Source organism: Balaenoptera acutorostrata, chromosome 10 (genome assembly GCF_949987535.1).
Source record: "Balaenoptera acutorostrata chromosome 10, mBalAcu1.1, whole genome shotgun sequence".
Classification (NCBI taxonomy): domain Eukaryota; kingdom Metazoa; phylum Chordata; class Mammalia; order Artiodactyla; family Balaenopteridae; genus Balaenoptera; species Balaenoptera acutorostrata.
The window spans coordinates 8,145,635-8,161,777 of NC_080073.1; the positions used below are offsets into that span (position 1 = coordinate 8,145,635).

Here is a 16,143-nt window from a genome sequence, read left to right on the forward strand (position 1 = left end):
CAGGCACTGAGGGCTGGGTCCACCAAGAGGCCACTGCATCTCATGGGGGCACTGGCCCAGTCTTCTTGAGCCACCTGCTCACAGAGAGGAGTCCTAGTGTGCATGCGTGGGTTGGGGATTAACAGGGAGAGATGATTTCCATGCTACTCATGGCCCTTAGGAGTCATTAGCTCTGGTAACAACAACTAACTCTCATATGAAGCTAATTGTGTGCCAGGCACCGTTACAAGCACTTCATGTGTAATAACTTGTTTAATCCTATGACAGCCCTATAAGGTAGGTACTATTATTATCATTCCCATTTTACAGATGAGGAAACGGAGGCTTAGAAAAGAGAACTAAGTTGTTCAAGGTCACACAGGTAAAAAGAGGCAAAGCCAGGTATCGTGGCTTTGCCAATTTTTACCTGTGTAAAACTCCATGATGGACAGGTGGACAGGCTGCGTGGACAGAATCAAGATAATCCACGAGGACAGGAGAAGAGACAGTCCCATGGATGCTCAGCACAGGGAAGGTGTCTGCAGGATAGAGAGAGCAGGGGCCACCTTTGTTACTCTTTTGTTTATTAGAATTTAATAGATCTGTCTATCTATATAGGTATATATATATATATATATATATATATATATATATATATATATATGTATTCTCTTTATAATATTAAACATCTTTGTGCTCGCTTTAAAATACAGACACATTAACACTTATACATGACCCATTTTCTACTGTTTTCTACCCATTTTCACCTCTCAGGGTACAAGCTATAACACAGGTTAAATAAATCATAGGCCTAACTGTCCTCCTCCCCCAAAAGTCTCCTTCCCAAAGATCACTAGCTGCATAGTCTTGAGCAAAACACTTAAATTCTCTGCAGCTCAGATTTCTTTGTCTAGACCCACCCCATAAGCTAAAGCCATTAGTAATTATAATCATAATCACAAGAGCCACTATCACCTGAATACCTAACGTATTGTACGTCTGTGCTGTGCTGAGCACTTTCACGCATCTCTCTTTTTTTTTAATGTATTGAAGTCTCGTGTCTTTCTTTTTTTAGATATAATTGATATATAACAGTTCATTAGTATCAGGTGTATACCATAATGATTCGATGTATGTACATATTATGAAATGATCACCACAATAAGTCAGGTTTAACATTCATCACCACACATAGTTACTTTTTTTTTCTTATGATGAGAACTTTTAAGACCTACTCTCTTAGTAAGTTTCAAATATATAGCACAATTTACAGTCACCGTGCTGTATATTACATCCTATGATTTACTTATCACTGGGAGTTTGTACCTTTTGACTCCCTTCACCCATTTCGTCCACCACCACCTCTGGCAACCACCAGTCTGTTCTCTGTATCAATGAGTTTGGTTTGTTTTGGATTTCAGATTCCACATACAAGTGAGATCATACACTATTTGTCTTCTTCTGTCTGACTTAGTTTACTTAGCATAACGCCTTCAAGGTCCATTCATGGTGTTGCAAATGGCAGGATTTCCTTCTTTTTTTATGGCTGAATAATTTTCCATTGTTTATATACACCAATCTTCTTTATCCATTCATCTGTCGATGGACATTTTGGTTGCTTCCATGTCTTGGCTATTGTAAATAGTGCTGCAGTGAATTTGGGGGTGCAGGTATCCTTTCAAGTTAAGTGTTTTCATTTCCTGTGGATAAATACCCAGAAGTGGAATTGCTGGATCACATGGTAGTTCTATTTTTAATTTTTGGAGGAAACTCCATACTGTTTCCTGTAGGGGCTGCACCAATTTATTTCCCACCAGCAGTGCACAAGGGTTTCCTTTCCTCCACATCCTCACCAACTCCTGTTGTTTCTTGTCTTTCTCATAACAGCCATTCTAACAGGTATGAGGTGATATCTCGTGGTTTTGATTTTTGATTTGCATTTTCCTGATGATTAATGATGTTGAGCATCTTTTCATGCACCTGTTGGCCATCTTTTTGTCTTCTTTCATGGATTATCGTTTAATCCTCCTAAAGGCAACTGGGATGTACAGAAATTATGTAACCTGCCTGAGGTCACACAAACAAGAGGTGACAGAGCTGGGCAGTAGAAGTGTCTCAAGGGCAAGAGCTGTGTTCTCATTGCTTAACTCAGGCAGGGCCTGTCACTGACCAGAGAAGAATAAAGCTTTTATGGGTAAATGTGTGTGTGCAAAGAGATATGCTTGATCTATAGCCCCCATAAGAATTCTCCCGCTCCCCAAATTAAGTTCATGGATGAGTGTGTCAGTCAGCTCAGTCTGCCATCATAGAATACCACAGACTGAGGGGCTTAAACAACAGAAATATATTTCCTCACAGTTCAGGGGGCTAGAAGTCCAAGATCAAGGTGCCATTAGGGTTGGGTTCTGCTGTTGTCTCTCTTCCTGGCTTGTAGACAGCTGCCTTCTCACTGTGTCCTCACAAGGCCTTTCCACTGTGCATGTGAAGAGACAGAAAGAGAGATCTCCGACATCTCTTCCTCTTCTCAGAGGAACACCAGTTCTATCAGATTAGGGCCCCACCCTTATGACCTCACTTAAGCTTAATTACTTCCTAAACACCTCATCTCCAAATACCATTACATTGGAAGTTAGGGCTGCAACATGTGGATTTGAGGGAAGACAGAATTCAGTCCACAACAATGAGCTCTGAAGAGAAGCTTCTCGGAACCCTTAAAAATTGTGTACAATATTTTGCATGGAAGGGAATCTGTATACAACATCAGTTTGACTTCCCAAAAGGTAGGAACCACTTGTAGTATTATAAGTGAACAAAGAGGGAAAGGGTTTATGGAAAAATGGAAACAGAGCTGGCATTAAGGGATAGAAGAAAAAGAAATTTCTTATAAGATTGTTTTAATAGGTGTTAAAAAGTGGAGAACAAGGGGGGCAGTGGAAGGTAAGGATGTAGTATTTCAGCCCCATTTTCCATTTGGGGAAGTTAGATGGCCTGCCTGAGATCACAGCATGGAGAGTGGATCTGAGCCTAGAACCCAGTGTCCTGAGCCCCGGCCCACGCTCTTTTCACCAAGCTTGTTTTCTGTGCTGCCCCACAGAAGCCAGGGCCATCTGAGCGAGGCTCCTGGGCTGCTCTTCTGCTGACCTCATAGATGCTCTTCCCCTTGCTTTCCTTCTAGAAGTGGAGCAGATCGAGGCCATCGCCAAGTTTGACTACGTGGGGCGGTCCCCGCGTGAGCTGTCCTTCAAGAAGGGAGCCTCACTACTACTGTACCACCGCGCCTCCGAGGACTGGTGGGAGGGTCGTCACAACGGCGTGGATGGGCTTATCCCACATCAGTACATAGTTGTACAGGACATGTGAGTGGGACTTGGGATCTTCTGTGAAGAATGCCATGATTGATTAGTGATGTCTGGAATGGGCACAGGAATGGGAGTACTGGATCGTATGCCAGCAATTTGCTCTCCCTGGTATGACACACTTGGTCTTCCGTAAGAATGGATTATGTCTAACCTCCCTTTGAATGGTGACCCACTTAACAAATAAGCAAATTGTCATCCTTCAGAGTCCACAGGGACAATGTTTGGTGCCCTTGGCTCGCCATCCCAGCCCACCTGACAGCCTCCAGGGCATTTAGCACCCACTATGGTTCTCAGTGTCCAGTGGATCTTGCCATATACCTCCACCCTCCTGGGCCTTCCCTGTAGCCAGTGGCCATCCCACTCCCCTCTTAATAGCCCACCATTCTCTACCCCGAGGTGGCTGTCTCAGGAGATGGGCAGAAACAATCATCCCCTCATTTCCAGCTAAGAGGGTACTTTTTTAAAAAAGAATTTTAGGCATTAAAGAAAAGCCCTACATCCCAAATACCTAGCCCCACCATAATGCCCAGAAAGTCTACATCTTCCATTCTTTGAAAGCCTTTGAAGCTTCTTGCACACACTCCCTCTGAGCTCCAGTCTGCCTCAGGTGGAACTGATTTACCAAGGAAGCAGCCACCAAGCTGGGCCTCAGGGGGAGGGGGCCAAAGGCATACGTCTTGATGGCAGAGGGGACGGTCTGGAGACAGAGAAAAGTCCAGAGCTCGGCAAACAACAAGAGGATCCAAAGCAGCCCTCTGACGTCCCCAGGCCTCTGAGGGCAGGGAGAGGGCATGGTGGGGAGGCGGGCAGGGCACCCCAACAAGCTCCAGGCCCCTCACACCTGTTCAAAGCCCCGGGTGCTGGGAGGGATGGAGATGCCTTCCTCCTCCCTCGCTGGGCCCCCAAACTGCTGCTTATCGCCCAGGGCTCAGCTTGCAGGCCCCCTCCCCCATTTCTCCAACACACCCTCCCCTTTAGCTTGTCCCAGCCTCGAGCAGCTGGGAGAGAAGAGCCTAGATGAGGGGAGGGGAAGGTAGGCGTGGGCGGTGCCACAGAGGGCCTCCTGCTGGAGAAGCAGCAGCGGCTCAACCACGAGGTGTGTGTGGATCCAGCCCCTCAGGTCTCAGCACATCTCGGTTCTCTGGAGCAAAGCCCTCCCAATTCACGTCTGTCCTTCTCCCCAGGGACGATGCCTTCTCGGACAGCCTGAGCCAAAAGGCCGACAGCGAGGCCAGCAGTGGGCCACTGCTGGACGACAAGGCCTCCTCCAAAAACGACCTCCAGTCCCCCACGGAGCACATCTCGGATTACGGCTTTGGGGGGGTGATGGGCCGGTAGGAAACGCGGATTCATTCTTTGCGGCTAGTACAGTGCTGGTTTGTGTCTGACTGGGGAGAAGCAAGGGCACAGGAGGGAGAGAGGGAGGCTGTCGTGGCCCCTTCTTCCCCACAAGATATGACATGGGGCACACCTGGTGGGCTGGCTGGAACTGGCCTAGAATGTCAGGTAGAAAGTGATCTAGCTTGGGGCAGAGGTGGAGAAAGAGGAGGAAAGACATATATTGGCAACCAATGCTTTTTATTTAAAATAATAAATGGGAAAGAGAGACTTGCAAATTGGCAAGTATTTTTCCTCTCTCTCTCTAGTTCTTACACCTCCTCCCCACCTTCTGTTGAACACCTAAGTTGTTATATTTAAAAATGTAAAGCTCACTTAGTCCCTGAAGTGCACTGCAGAAACAGAAGTCTCACACCCACTTTGTGGGGGGAAATTGACACTCGGCTCCACCCACATATTTGGTGGGAGCAGATTTGCCAATTTCTTCACTCCTGCGTGTGGGCAGGGCTGTCACATGATCTTTCTGCCAGGTAAGGAGCTGGGCTCCTCACTCCCTCTACAGGTAGAGACCAAAGCACGTGGTTGTTTAAACAAAAAAAATACAATAAGGAAAAGAGGAGGAGGGAGAGAGGGAGGCTGTCGTGGCCCCTTCTTCCCCACAAGATGTGACGTTGAAAAGGAGAGCTGGCAGTGTGTCACTGCTTTCTTAATCGAATTCTCAAAATGTCATATTCTTTGTTTTTCTGGTGGAGAGGTCATGGGATCAACCCACACTTGGGGTACTTGCAGATAAAGCCAGAGAAATCAGCCACAATAGGAACATATGTTTATGAATTTATTTCAGCAAAAGTCCCAGTGCTTCTTTTCAGGGTATTCCGTTCGGTTCAGGGTGCTGATAAGTGATAGAATCAGGGGAGATGGACGATTGGGGTAGGTAGATGACAGAGTCATGGTCCCTTGACTTCCAGGGGGGCCGTATCTTCTCCTGCCTCAATTTCCCTCTCCCTCTGTCCTCTCTCATCTACCTTCTTCTCGTTCTTTCTTTCCCAGTACTCTTCCTCTCGAACACCAATGCTTTGGTCCTGTTGGGGTGCCCACAGGCAGTGCTTAGCTTGGCTGGTGGCACAGGGTCTAAAGCGCTGCTGACCACACTGAGCTTGGTCCCCGTCACAATCCATTCCCGCACTCTGCCCCTCTTCCCCGCCCCCTTGCCACTTCCAGCCTTCCCTGCCCTCACCAGTGCCTTTGAGTCTTCGGTGACCTCCATAGGGCACAGCAAAATCTCCTGTGGGTAGAACCTCTTCAAAGTGCTTTCCCACCCACTGAACCTCCCTCAGAAGGTGGGCAAGGAATATTATGCCCATTTAACAGATTAATAAAGTGGGTCTGAAAGAGGTCACTGGAAAGTCTGTGACAGAGACAGGACAAGAATTCGCCTTCCTGACAGACACTCTAGTCCCCTTTTCACTCCACCACAGCCTCCCTGAGGGGTGAAAGGTATCCAAGTGCACGAAGGGTGTTCCAGTGATGCACATTTTACTCTTAATGACTAGTTGTCCAAGGTCTGGAAAAGCCTCACAGGAACAGCCCTTTGGTGACAACACTGGGCTGTGGTCAGTTCCCAGGGGGGCCTCCTGAGCCTAGAACCCAGTGTCTTGAGCCCCAGCCCACACTGTTTTCACCAGGCTTGTTGTCTGTGCTGCCCCACGGAAACCAGGGCCATCTTGCAGGGAGCTTGCAGGGAGCTGGTAACTCTTTGGTATAGTCAAGCCTCAATGCCTCAGACCAGTCAGGCCCTTTGGAATCATGGAGAGAGACCTCTAAACCGCTTAAGAACATACAATGAGCCCACCTAACCGGGAGCGAAGTGTTCCCAGGTTGAAATCCTCCTGGCCCTGACCTAACGTGCAGACGAGATTCACTGTGTAATTGGCACCACCACCGGCTGGAGCTTGGAACGCCCCCGACTCCTTCGTGTGTGCAAGTGAAACCCGCTGGCCTGAGTCACATGCTCAGACAGTGCCTTTCCTGGCTGAACGAGGCTTTACTATACCCACTCCCTAGACTAGTGTGTAGCGCGTGGCCTGGGGGTTGGCTGACCCGTGTGACACTGGCCAGGGTTGACGTCTGCCCCATGCCCCCGCCCCCTGGCTCCTTTGCAGAGTGCGGTTACGATCTGATGGAGCAGCCATCCCCAGGCGCCGAAGCGGGGGAGACACACACAGCCCGCCCCGGGGCCTGGGCCCCAGCATAGACACGCCACCCCGGGCCGCCGCCTGCCCCAGCAGCCCCCACAAAATCCCCCTCTCCCGGGGGCGGATCGAGAGCCCCGAGAAGCGGAGGATGGCGACGTTCGGGAGCGCCGGCAGCATCAACTACCCCGACAAGAAGGCGCTCTCCGAAGGGCACTGCATCCGGTCGACGTGCGGCTCCACCAGGCACAGCAGCTTGGGGGACCACAAGTCCCTGGAGGCCGAGGCCCTGGCAGAAGTAAGGGCCGGCGGGAAGGCAGGCTGCGCCAGCCGACACCCAGAGGGGCAGGGGGTGGGCGTCTGCAGACGGGGAGCCCCTTCGCCCTTCAGGCCAGGCTCAGGCTAAGCCAGGCGTGAGGTAGATAATGAGCTGGCTCCCCGTCCGACTGCCGGCCCCCCTGGGGGAGCGGAAGCTGGATGGGTGCAGCTGGCGGCTAGGGCTCCTGTGAAGACCCAAGGGCCGTGTCTCCAGGGCCGGAGGTGGGATTCCCGGATGCGGGGATGTGGTAATGGCAGACGTCTCCATGAGATGGCAAGATTGTGCTCTTCACGTTTTCATTCGTTCATCTTTTCATTCATTCATTCATTTGTCATTCATTCATTTATTGACAAATACTGATTGAGCATCTGTTGTGTGGCAATCACTGGCTGGCGCTGAGAGTATAATTGACCTAAAATGGATCCAGGCCCTGCCCACATGGAGCTTATGGTTTAGAGAAGAGAGAGATGCCAACCAGTAACACACACAGCTGTGAAATGGCAGCTGGGTCAGGAGTCTTGAAGGAGGGGACTCTGCGTTTCAAGAGTGCTTAGAGTTTTGCGTTTTTTTAAATAACTTTTTAAAAATTTGGATGAGAAACCTGTGTGATTTTTTACACTTGCCAAACAAACCAAACAAATTCATTTAAGAAATTGTTATGAAACAGTTTGTTTAAATTGTTTAATAATTTGCATAGCTACTTTCCTGTGTTTTTGATAGTTTTATCATAGTTCAGAAGTTTCCATTTTTCCCTCTGGAACTTGGCAGGGTGCCCATTATGTATCCCCTTCCCAGTGTTTTCTCCCAGTTTAGAAAAGAGAGACAATTAGAACCTTCGGGTCCGTTAAGATTCTCTTGTGAAGAGTGGCCTTGAATCCCTGTTCACAAGGGGAAGGGAAAGCTGAGAGCTTGGGGGCTGTGTTCTAGAGGAGGCCAGGAAAGGTTCTCAGGGATATCAGCCCAGCAAGTGAAACTCCTCGTAGGATCTAGTTTGGCCCCAGGTCCCAATGCCCACTCCCCAGGTATCAGCACCTTGGCATGGGTCCAGCAGAGCCGCCAGGCAGCCTGCTGGTCCCTCCATTGTTGGAGGCCATTCTCTTGGGAAGCATTGCCCTAGCATCCACCATCACCTGGAAACTCAGGCCACCTGAGGCCTGGCCCAGAGCCCTTTACACGGAGAATCAAATGCAGTCTACGCCACTGTCTCCAAAGTAGGTCTCACAGCAGACTAGTTCCATGGGGTATTAATGGAGGGGAAAAAGGTGTTCTATGGTCAAGAAAGTTTGGGGAATGCTGGTCTGACAAAGTTGAATGGGTTGTCTGCAACAAGAATTATTAAATATGTTGATGTGCATTGTGAATCTTCAAGAAAGAGAGCAGGGCACACCCATCTCCCAGACTTCTTTGACCTTTAGTCACAGAGCATTTTGCAAGAGCGGCCTAAAGAATACACTTGGGGCATGCCGCTCGCATTTTCCGTTTGCAGACATATCTACACACTCTAATTTGATAGCTGCCATTCAATAGCAAAGCATGGGAAACGGTATGTAAATAGCCAAGGGGACCCTGGACGGCCTCCAGCCTGCTCAGCATTGGCTCTCATGAGCACTTGACATTGCAGGCTGCGGAGGGCAGCTATGTAGTAGTAGGTGGAGTTACCTGAAATCCTCTGGTCTCAAAATGTCTTTTAGGATTTAGATTGGAGCCCAGTAAAAGAGGCAGTTTGGGGATCTGGCAGCACCACCATCCAAGGTGGGAAGGTCTCGTTTGGGAGGAGGTGAAAAGGGATCATTTTCCCCCGCTGTCCGTGCTCCCCAGCGCCTCTCTGCAGCTCCACTCTGAGATCACGGCATCACCTCTCAGACTAACGCAAGGCTCACGCCTAAACCCCCCAGCTGATCTTTCTCTGAGCTCACTGTCTTCCTGGCTCACACTCTGCGAGGGTGGAGTGGTGGTGGTGGGGATGGTGGTGGAGGGGCGATAATTATATTTTATTTATTAGTTTTGCCTTTTGGCTCCTGCTGGAGTAGAGCAGACAGAGTAGTGATGTCAGTAGGGGACTTTAAGCAGACTGGGACGTGGAAGGCGGGCTTGATCACTGCAGGGTTGGGATGTAGCAAAGGTGGGGACAGGACTGCCTTCTCTCCTGTCAGGCGGGACCCCCGTCACAGCCCCACAGCTATTCCTTGTAGATAAAGGCACAAACAGCATCTTCTTTAAAGTAGACAGTGTTATGGGCAAAGGATAAAATGTCCTGGGGAAGCATAAATGCTAATATTAGCCATTAGCTAATCATCAGTAGTCTCTTCACAAAGCAAAATGATAGGCTGGGACCCTGATGGAGGCCAGATTGGAGCCTGTCGTGGAGGCCCAGCGGGCAGGAGCCCCCTGAGGACAGGGCAGGAGAGGAGGTGAAAGAAGACTTGGATGGGGAAGGGGCCGGCAGGACACCTGCGGGCACCAGCCCCATCAGTCTGACCAGACTTTCAGTTTTCCCAGAGTTGCGCCAAGGCAGAAAAGCTAGTGTGTCTCAGTAGTCATCCCGGAGCCTGAGGTGGGCCAGCACCTTCCAGCAGCGGTTCTAAGCACTGTCCCTCCTTGTCCTCTCGGTGGCCCAGCTCAGCCTGAGCAGCTCCCCCTGCCTCTGTGTGGAGGCATCCCTGGGAAACCCCACGGGAGCCGAGGACTCTGGCTGAAGGGAGTGTGAAAACCACCATCCAGCAGTTCACAAAGCGTCATCACGTCCACTGTCTCATCCCGTCTTCATGGCCAGCCGGGGGCTTTCAGCACCTGGACCGAGTGTGGTGCAGAGCCACTGAGACTTGCCCGAGGTTGCCCAGCAGCGGTAGCAGAGGAACCTTTTTCCCTCCCAAACCTGGGCTCTGCATCCAGGCCCAGGTCTCCTGGGTTAAATGCTGCCGTCCAGCTCCAGTGCCCACTCCTGGAATGCTGAGCCCCAGGTTGGCCCTCTGGGCTGCCAGAATCTCTCTCTGTGTCATTCAAAGTGCTCTCATACTGATGAGCTCTTAAATATCACAATATCCCTGGGAATTGTGTAGGCAGATGAAGATTTTTGTTGCTTTTTAAATTTTCCATTAAAAAATTTTTTTTCTGATTATAATACAGAGAAGAAAGTAACAGTCCTATCATCCTGGGGTGAGCATTGCAAACATTCTGATATACAACCTCCACACAAATTTCCTATGGACAAAGGAGAGAGAGATTTTTTAATAATAATAGTTAGGGGCATGAACGCTGGAGCCGGAACTACTATGCTGCTAAGTAGCTGTGTGACCTTGGACAAGTTACTTAACCAGTCTGAGCTTCCATTTCCATTGTGAGTGTAATGGTAGTTCCTACCAGGTAAGTGAGAGGATTAAATGAATTGTTAGGGGAAGAGGCTTGAATTGGTGCTCGGTATTAGCTATTATTGCCATTGTTATTGTCATTATTTGGAAATACTCACTAGGTACCAGGTGCCATGCCATGCTCTTCGCAGGGACCGTATCATTAAATACACTCATCAACCCCTTGAGGTCAGTATTATACGTGTCTGTAATCTACAAATGAGGATTCTGAGACTCAGAGAGGTAAGGTAGCTTGCCCACAGTCACACAGCAGGGAAGTCACAGAGATAGGATTTGAACCCAGGTCTGTCTGACTGCAGAGCCTGCCTCCACTAGGTCTGCGATACTCACACTGATTTTCCTTACGGTTATAAGACTCCCTGGGATCGAATCTCCATCCCTTCCATGAGATTTGTGGGGAAGCATCCCTAAGAAGCCTACAGGCTGGGTGGCAGCCCCAGAAGGATTAGATCCCAGGCCTCCAGACTCTGTGCTGACGAGCGCTCTCCCTGTCCCCAGGACATCGAGAAGACCATGAGCACAGCTCTGCACGAGCTGCGGGAACTGGAGAGGCAGAACACAGTCAAGCAGGCGCCAGATGTGGTGCTGGACACCCTGGAGCCCCTGAAGAATCCGCCAGGCCCCATCAGCTCGGAGCCGGCCAGCCCCCTGCACACCATCGTAATCCGCGACCCCGACGCCGCCATGCGTCGCAGCAGCAGCTCGTCCACCGAGATGATGACCACCTTCAAGCCAGCCCTGTCCGCCCGCCTGGCCGGCGCCCAGCTGCGCCCGCCCCCCATGCGGCCGGTGCGGCCCGTGGTCCAGCACCGGTCCAGCAGCAGCAGCAGCTCGGGCGTGGGCAGCCCGGCCGTGACGCCCACCGAGAAGATGTTCCCCAACAGCTCGGCCGACAAGTCAGGCACCATGTGACCTGCGGGGGGGGCGGGCACCGCCCCGGCCCGCCGTGGGCCGCCGTGGCCGAGGGTGGCCTCTGTGACTCCCACGTCCTCCCGGTGCTCCTGGCCTTGTCGGGCAGGGCCCGGAAGGTCAGCCTGGGAGCGGGTCTGTGTGGGGCTGAGGCCCAGGCCCGAGCCACAGCTCGCCTTCAGCCACGTGAATCCACAGGCCTCCCTCCCGTGCGCACACAGACGGCCAAGCGGTGAGGAGCAGCCGCCCCAGCCAGAGCCTTTCCCAAGATCGTGGCAAATGTTAAATGGCTTCACCCGCGTATCGTCACTGGAAAGTTATTCTCTCGACATTCTCTCTACATTCATCCATACGTGTGTATGTATGTGTATGTGCATATGTACACGTATATATGTACGTATGTGTCTGTAGGAGTGTGTATATATATATATATTTATGCATCTATATACATATACTAGATCTGGACACACATATGAAATGTATATAGGATCTCCTTTTTCTTTTTATGAAACTTAGATTTACCTCAGACCCATGCCACCAAACACCTCCCGCTGAGTTATTTGGTGGGATTTGCAGGGACTTTTCTGGGAGAATTTAAAGGCCCACAGTAACTGCGAATGAAGCAATATACCACTAACCTGCAGAAAAACAAAACCAGTCTCCCACTGTCTCCAGAAGTTGTGGCCTTCCAGAACAGTCTGCCCCTGAAGGAAGGGTGGGGCAGGCAGTACCCCGGGCAGGCTGCTCCCAGAGGTGGGGAACCCTTCACAGAGCCCCCTCCCTGTCCACCCCAGAGACCCTGCCTTTCCACACGGAGGCCAAGACCAACTGCACCCCAAAGGCATGGAGGACGTTGGCGAGAAGAGCCCTGACCGCAGCGGCCTGTGTTCGTCCGTAGAAGAGGGGATGGTGAGAGCCTGAGCCCCATCGTAGCGCAGTATTATGTGTGGTTGGGAAAAAGGAAAAAAAAAACCAAACACAGTGGTGTGGAACACTTCAAAACCTAGAAACGCTGTAGGAATAAATCTGTGGTAACTATAGAGGTTTAACTTATACCATTTTCAAAATATTTAATTTTGTCTTTTCCTCTTTCTACTAATTATACTGTGTCAAAATCTGGAACTAAACAGGCAAGGAGACTTTGACTCCCATCATTTTAATTTGAAATCAGGCCGTGACGCGCTCTGGCTGGTGGCCTCTTGCATGAAGCACCCGGGGCCGTAAGTGCCCACCTCAGACCAGGGCCAGGGAGGGCGTCCTTGGCACTTGCTGTCCTAGAGAACGCTTTGGTGGACTTTATGCAATGAAATAGCTGCCCTCTCCCCTTTACCTTCCCTTTTGCCCACCTCCTCCAGCACATTTAACTCAATTGAAAATATGGGGTTGGGTTTGGGGGGCGTGTCACTCACCTCACTGAACCTCAGTTTCCTGCTCCATAAAAATGTACGCGAGCAAGCCGTGCAACCTAGAAAGCATTGTGCCAACACGATTGCTCTTTTCACGGTCATCACTAAGGTGAAAACCATCCAGCGCCTTCCTTTTGAAACCTCCTAATGGCATTTGAGAAGTGGGCAGTGGAATTTTCCTACCAGCTTCATAAGCGCCATGAAGCACGGTCCTGCAGGTACATCACCTCTTGACATTCCATCATTACCATTTCAGCCCATTGGATTAAGTTTCGCCCTCTCCTCTGGTCCCCAGACAGGGGGACCTATGAAGCCACTTTACCTAGGTGTATAGGGGTGGTGAGCCACTCTGCCTTGCCTGAAGCACTAGCCTTGAGAGCACACAGTGGAGGAAAGAATAAGAAAGGGCACAAAAAGAGAATGCCAGGGAGAGGCCAGTGACAAACTTGACCTTCCTTGTTTTGCCTATAACTCCCGGAAATGAAAGAGCCTCAGAACGAGCTAGGAGCCCTCTGTCTTTTTAGCACATAAAGATACCCCCATATTACAGGTTAGGAGAGGAAACAAGGCCTTAGGATGGCTGTGACTTGTCCAAGATTTAATAGATGGCTGAGAGTGGGGCTGGGTCCAGCTCCTAAAGTCATTTATTTGCAAGGATGCTGTGATGTTCAGCAGGATAAGAGACTTCTCATTTCTACCCCAGAGAGACTCCCAGACCTTAAATGCAGTGGCCTCCTGTGCAAAGTATCACATTGTCTGCCATGACTACCAGATGAAAAGTGAAAATCTGAGTTGACAGATCTGTTGCCTGAAATACATAACTCCAGTCAGATCATGTGGATTTTCCTCTGAAATGACTAACTTCATCTTTCCTTGTTGAAAATAGGCCTGCCTTTCACTGAATTACCTGAGGGCAGAGCCTTTGCCATTTTCTTTAGGCACCTATTCTTCCATTGGGAAATGGCTGGTGAGTTCACATTTAGGGAAGCTCACACCCCACTCATCCAGCTCCAAATTTGAGCCTTGATGCAGAACCACGTGGAAAAAGACTTCCCCCTGCCCCACCCATCTGGCGCTCTGCATGTCTCAGGCCGCCTCCACGCGCATCCAGGCCCGCCCACTGTCACGAGCATTGGCATTCTCTTCCTGACTCCTGCCTGTGTTAGTCCGCTATATATTGCTGTATTTGCTTAAATGCTGGAAAGTAACTGTTAAAATGTGAAACTGTAATTTTTAAAAAGGCTACAATGAAATCACAGCCAATGCCACTCACCAAATCTTTGCACCTAGTAGATAGATCAATGTAAAAAACAAGTACCAGAAACCTAACTGTACAGTGAGCGTGGGGGAAAACGTAGTAACCTAGTTAGTAGTCCTCAGTATAACCAGTTGTACAAGAGGAAGTGGTGTTTACCTGCTTGTCCATCATGATTACTGAAAGCTGTACTGATGAGTTCATTGATAACGGGCAATTTTTTTTTTTTTTTTTTCTTCACAGAACAGTTTCTTAACCTTCAACTTTCTGAGGTCAAGCCTTTTGTCTTTATGTGTTACTCGTGTTCAGTCTCTTTTAGGAATGAACCAGCAAGATGTTCATTTTAAACTGACCAAAGACAATTCATTCCTGGTCTAGTTTCCTGGGCCAGGGGCCCAGCCTCCGGCCGCTAAGGACCTTTCTTGGATAAAACGGAGAATGAGCCGTGCTTCCTACCCCTCTCTCACTCTCTCCCTTTAGTACCCTTTCCTCTTAAAGAGCTGCTCTGAGCTGTGGGATTCTGTGAAAAATTCTTGCCTTCCCTTGTTTTCAGTGCTAACGATTTCTCACCTTGAAGCGCCTTTTGAACCCCAGACAGAGCGCACAACTGGAAGGAATTGTCAGCTTGGGAATTAGACTTGGGAGTCTTTTCTCTGAGGTCACTGGGCCCAGGGGCAGGAGAGAAACGCATTCCCGAGGGACGCAAGGTTCCTATTCCGTGAAGAAATCCAAGTGGGAAGAGGTGCAGGCAAGTGGAGTCACCCCTTGGCTGCCGGTGGAACTAGCAGCTCAGCGATCTGCCTTATAAACAAACACTCCAGAACTGGCTGGTGGTACCCACAGGGGGCCAGCACAGGGAAGGGCCTGGCGTGGGGCTTGCTTCCCTGTTGGAGGCACTCGGAGTGCCTTGTCAGGGGGATTTCTTTCTCATTCAGGAGGCACGGATGCAGAGGACTTCCTGGGACCTGGTCATTACCTGGCGCTCAGCGCACGTACGCGGCTGATGGCAAACCATGAGACCTAATGTGATGGTTCTTCCTCTCAGTCTCTCTGTCCCTAACTTTTCATACTAGAGCAAAAAATGCCTCATCCTCCTGAGAAACCCAGAAAGAAGGACGGCTGGCTCACAACCGTGGGGGTTAGGGGCTGCTGGGTTCAGGGAGGGAGGCCTGGAGGTAAAGGCAGGAAGCGGGTGAGCCGAGGTGTTGCTAAGATGATTTTCTGCTGTGCAGAGCTAATGGTGATGTTTCATGGCAACTTCCCCGGTTCTCTGGGGTCCCCGCTCCTCTGAGCAGCCTTGTGGAGAATTCCCCACATACCCAAAGCTGCTGGGGGAGCTGAGGACAGGGGCTTTGCTGCCAGGTCTGCGTCCTCCTTGCCTCTCTGAGGTTGATCTGCCAGGGTCCCACCGTCTCATCCTCTGGGACTGCCCCTTGCCGACACCTCCTTTCTATGTGAACTGTCCCAGGCAAACGACAACCTTGAACCAGAACAGCCAGAGTGCATTTTGCTTTCCTCGAATGGAAGTAGCTTCTGGCCAGAGTTTCTGCTCAGGCTCTAGTCCCCGGCAGTGTGACTGTTTACACGGTTTGGCAATAGGTTTGGTTCTGATTGCTTCAGAGTGGCTGGTCTATTTCGTTTCCTTTGGTTTCCTTCCTCCCCAAACTGTCAGGAAAATCAAACCGAAACCACCCTAGGAAATTGCTGGTTGCCTGTCCCCATGTGGTGATAAGTGTCGCCCTCTCCCGGACATCATTTCTCTACCTTACAACCCAGCGCCCGTGCTGTAGAGCGTCTGGCTGGATCCTCTGTTGCGTATTCTGATGGTGCCTGCTGGTTTGACGTGGAGCTATCCTGTGAAATAAAACAGCTTAACTTTTCTCAAACGTGCTCCGGTGGCTTTTTGGAAGGGTGAGGTCGCCCGTCGGGGATGGGGAGGCCCCAGGGGGGTGTTCCTACCCTCCAGTCCACGGTCAGTGTGCTTCCCCCGGGAAGCATCCCTGAAATGTCCTTTAGCT

The 16,143-nt window shown here is 50.3% G+C and overlaps 1 protein-coding gene across 5 annotated transcripts in view; it reads left to right on the forward strand.

The window, feature by feature from the left end:
- SRGAP3 (SLIT-ROBO Rho GTPase activating protein 3) overlaps window positions 1–15,987 on the forward strand; it is a 261,732-nt gene extending 245,745 nt beyond the window's left edge. For all 5 annotated transcript variants that reach the window (XM_057555522.1, XM_057555523.1, XM_057555524.1 and 2 more), the window contains 4 exons: window positions 3,155–3,335; window positions 4,523–4,672; window positions 6,839–7,166; window positions 11,054–15,987. In XM_057555522.1, the coding sequence (XP_057411505.1) occupies window positions 3,155–3,335; window positions 4,523–4,672; window positions 6,839–7,166; window positions 11,054–11,467 (1,073 nt within the window). In that variant the 3' untranslated portion in view covers window positions 11,468–15,987. The remainder of the gene's footprint in view (window positions 1–3,154; window positions 3,336–4,522; window positions 4,673–6,838; window positions 7,167–11,053) is intronic.
- The last annotated feature ends 156 nt before the right edge of the window (window positions 15,988–16,143 follow it).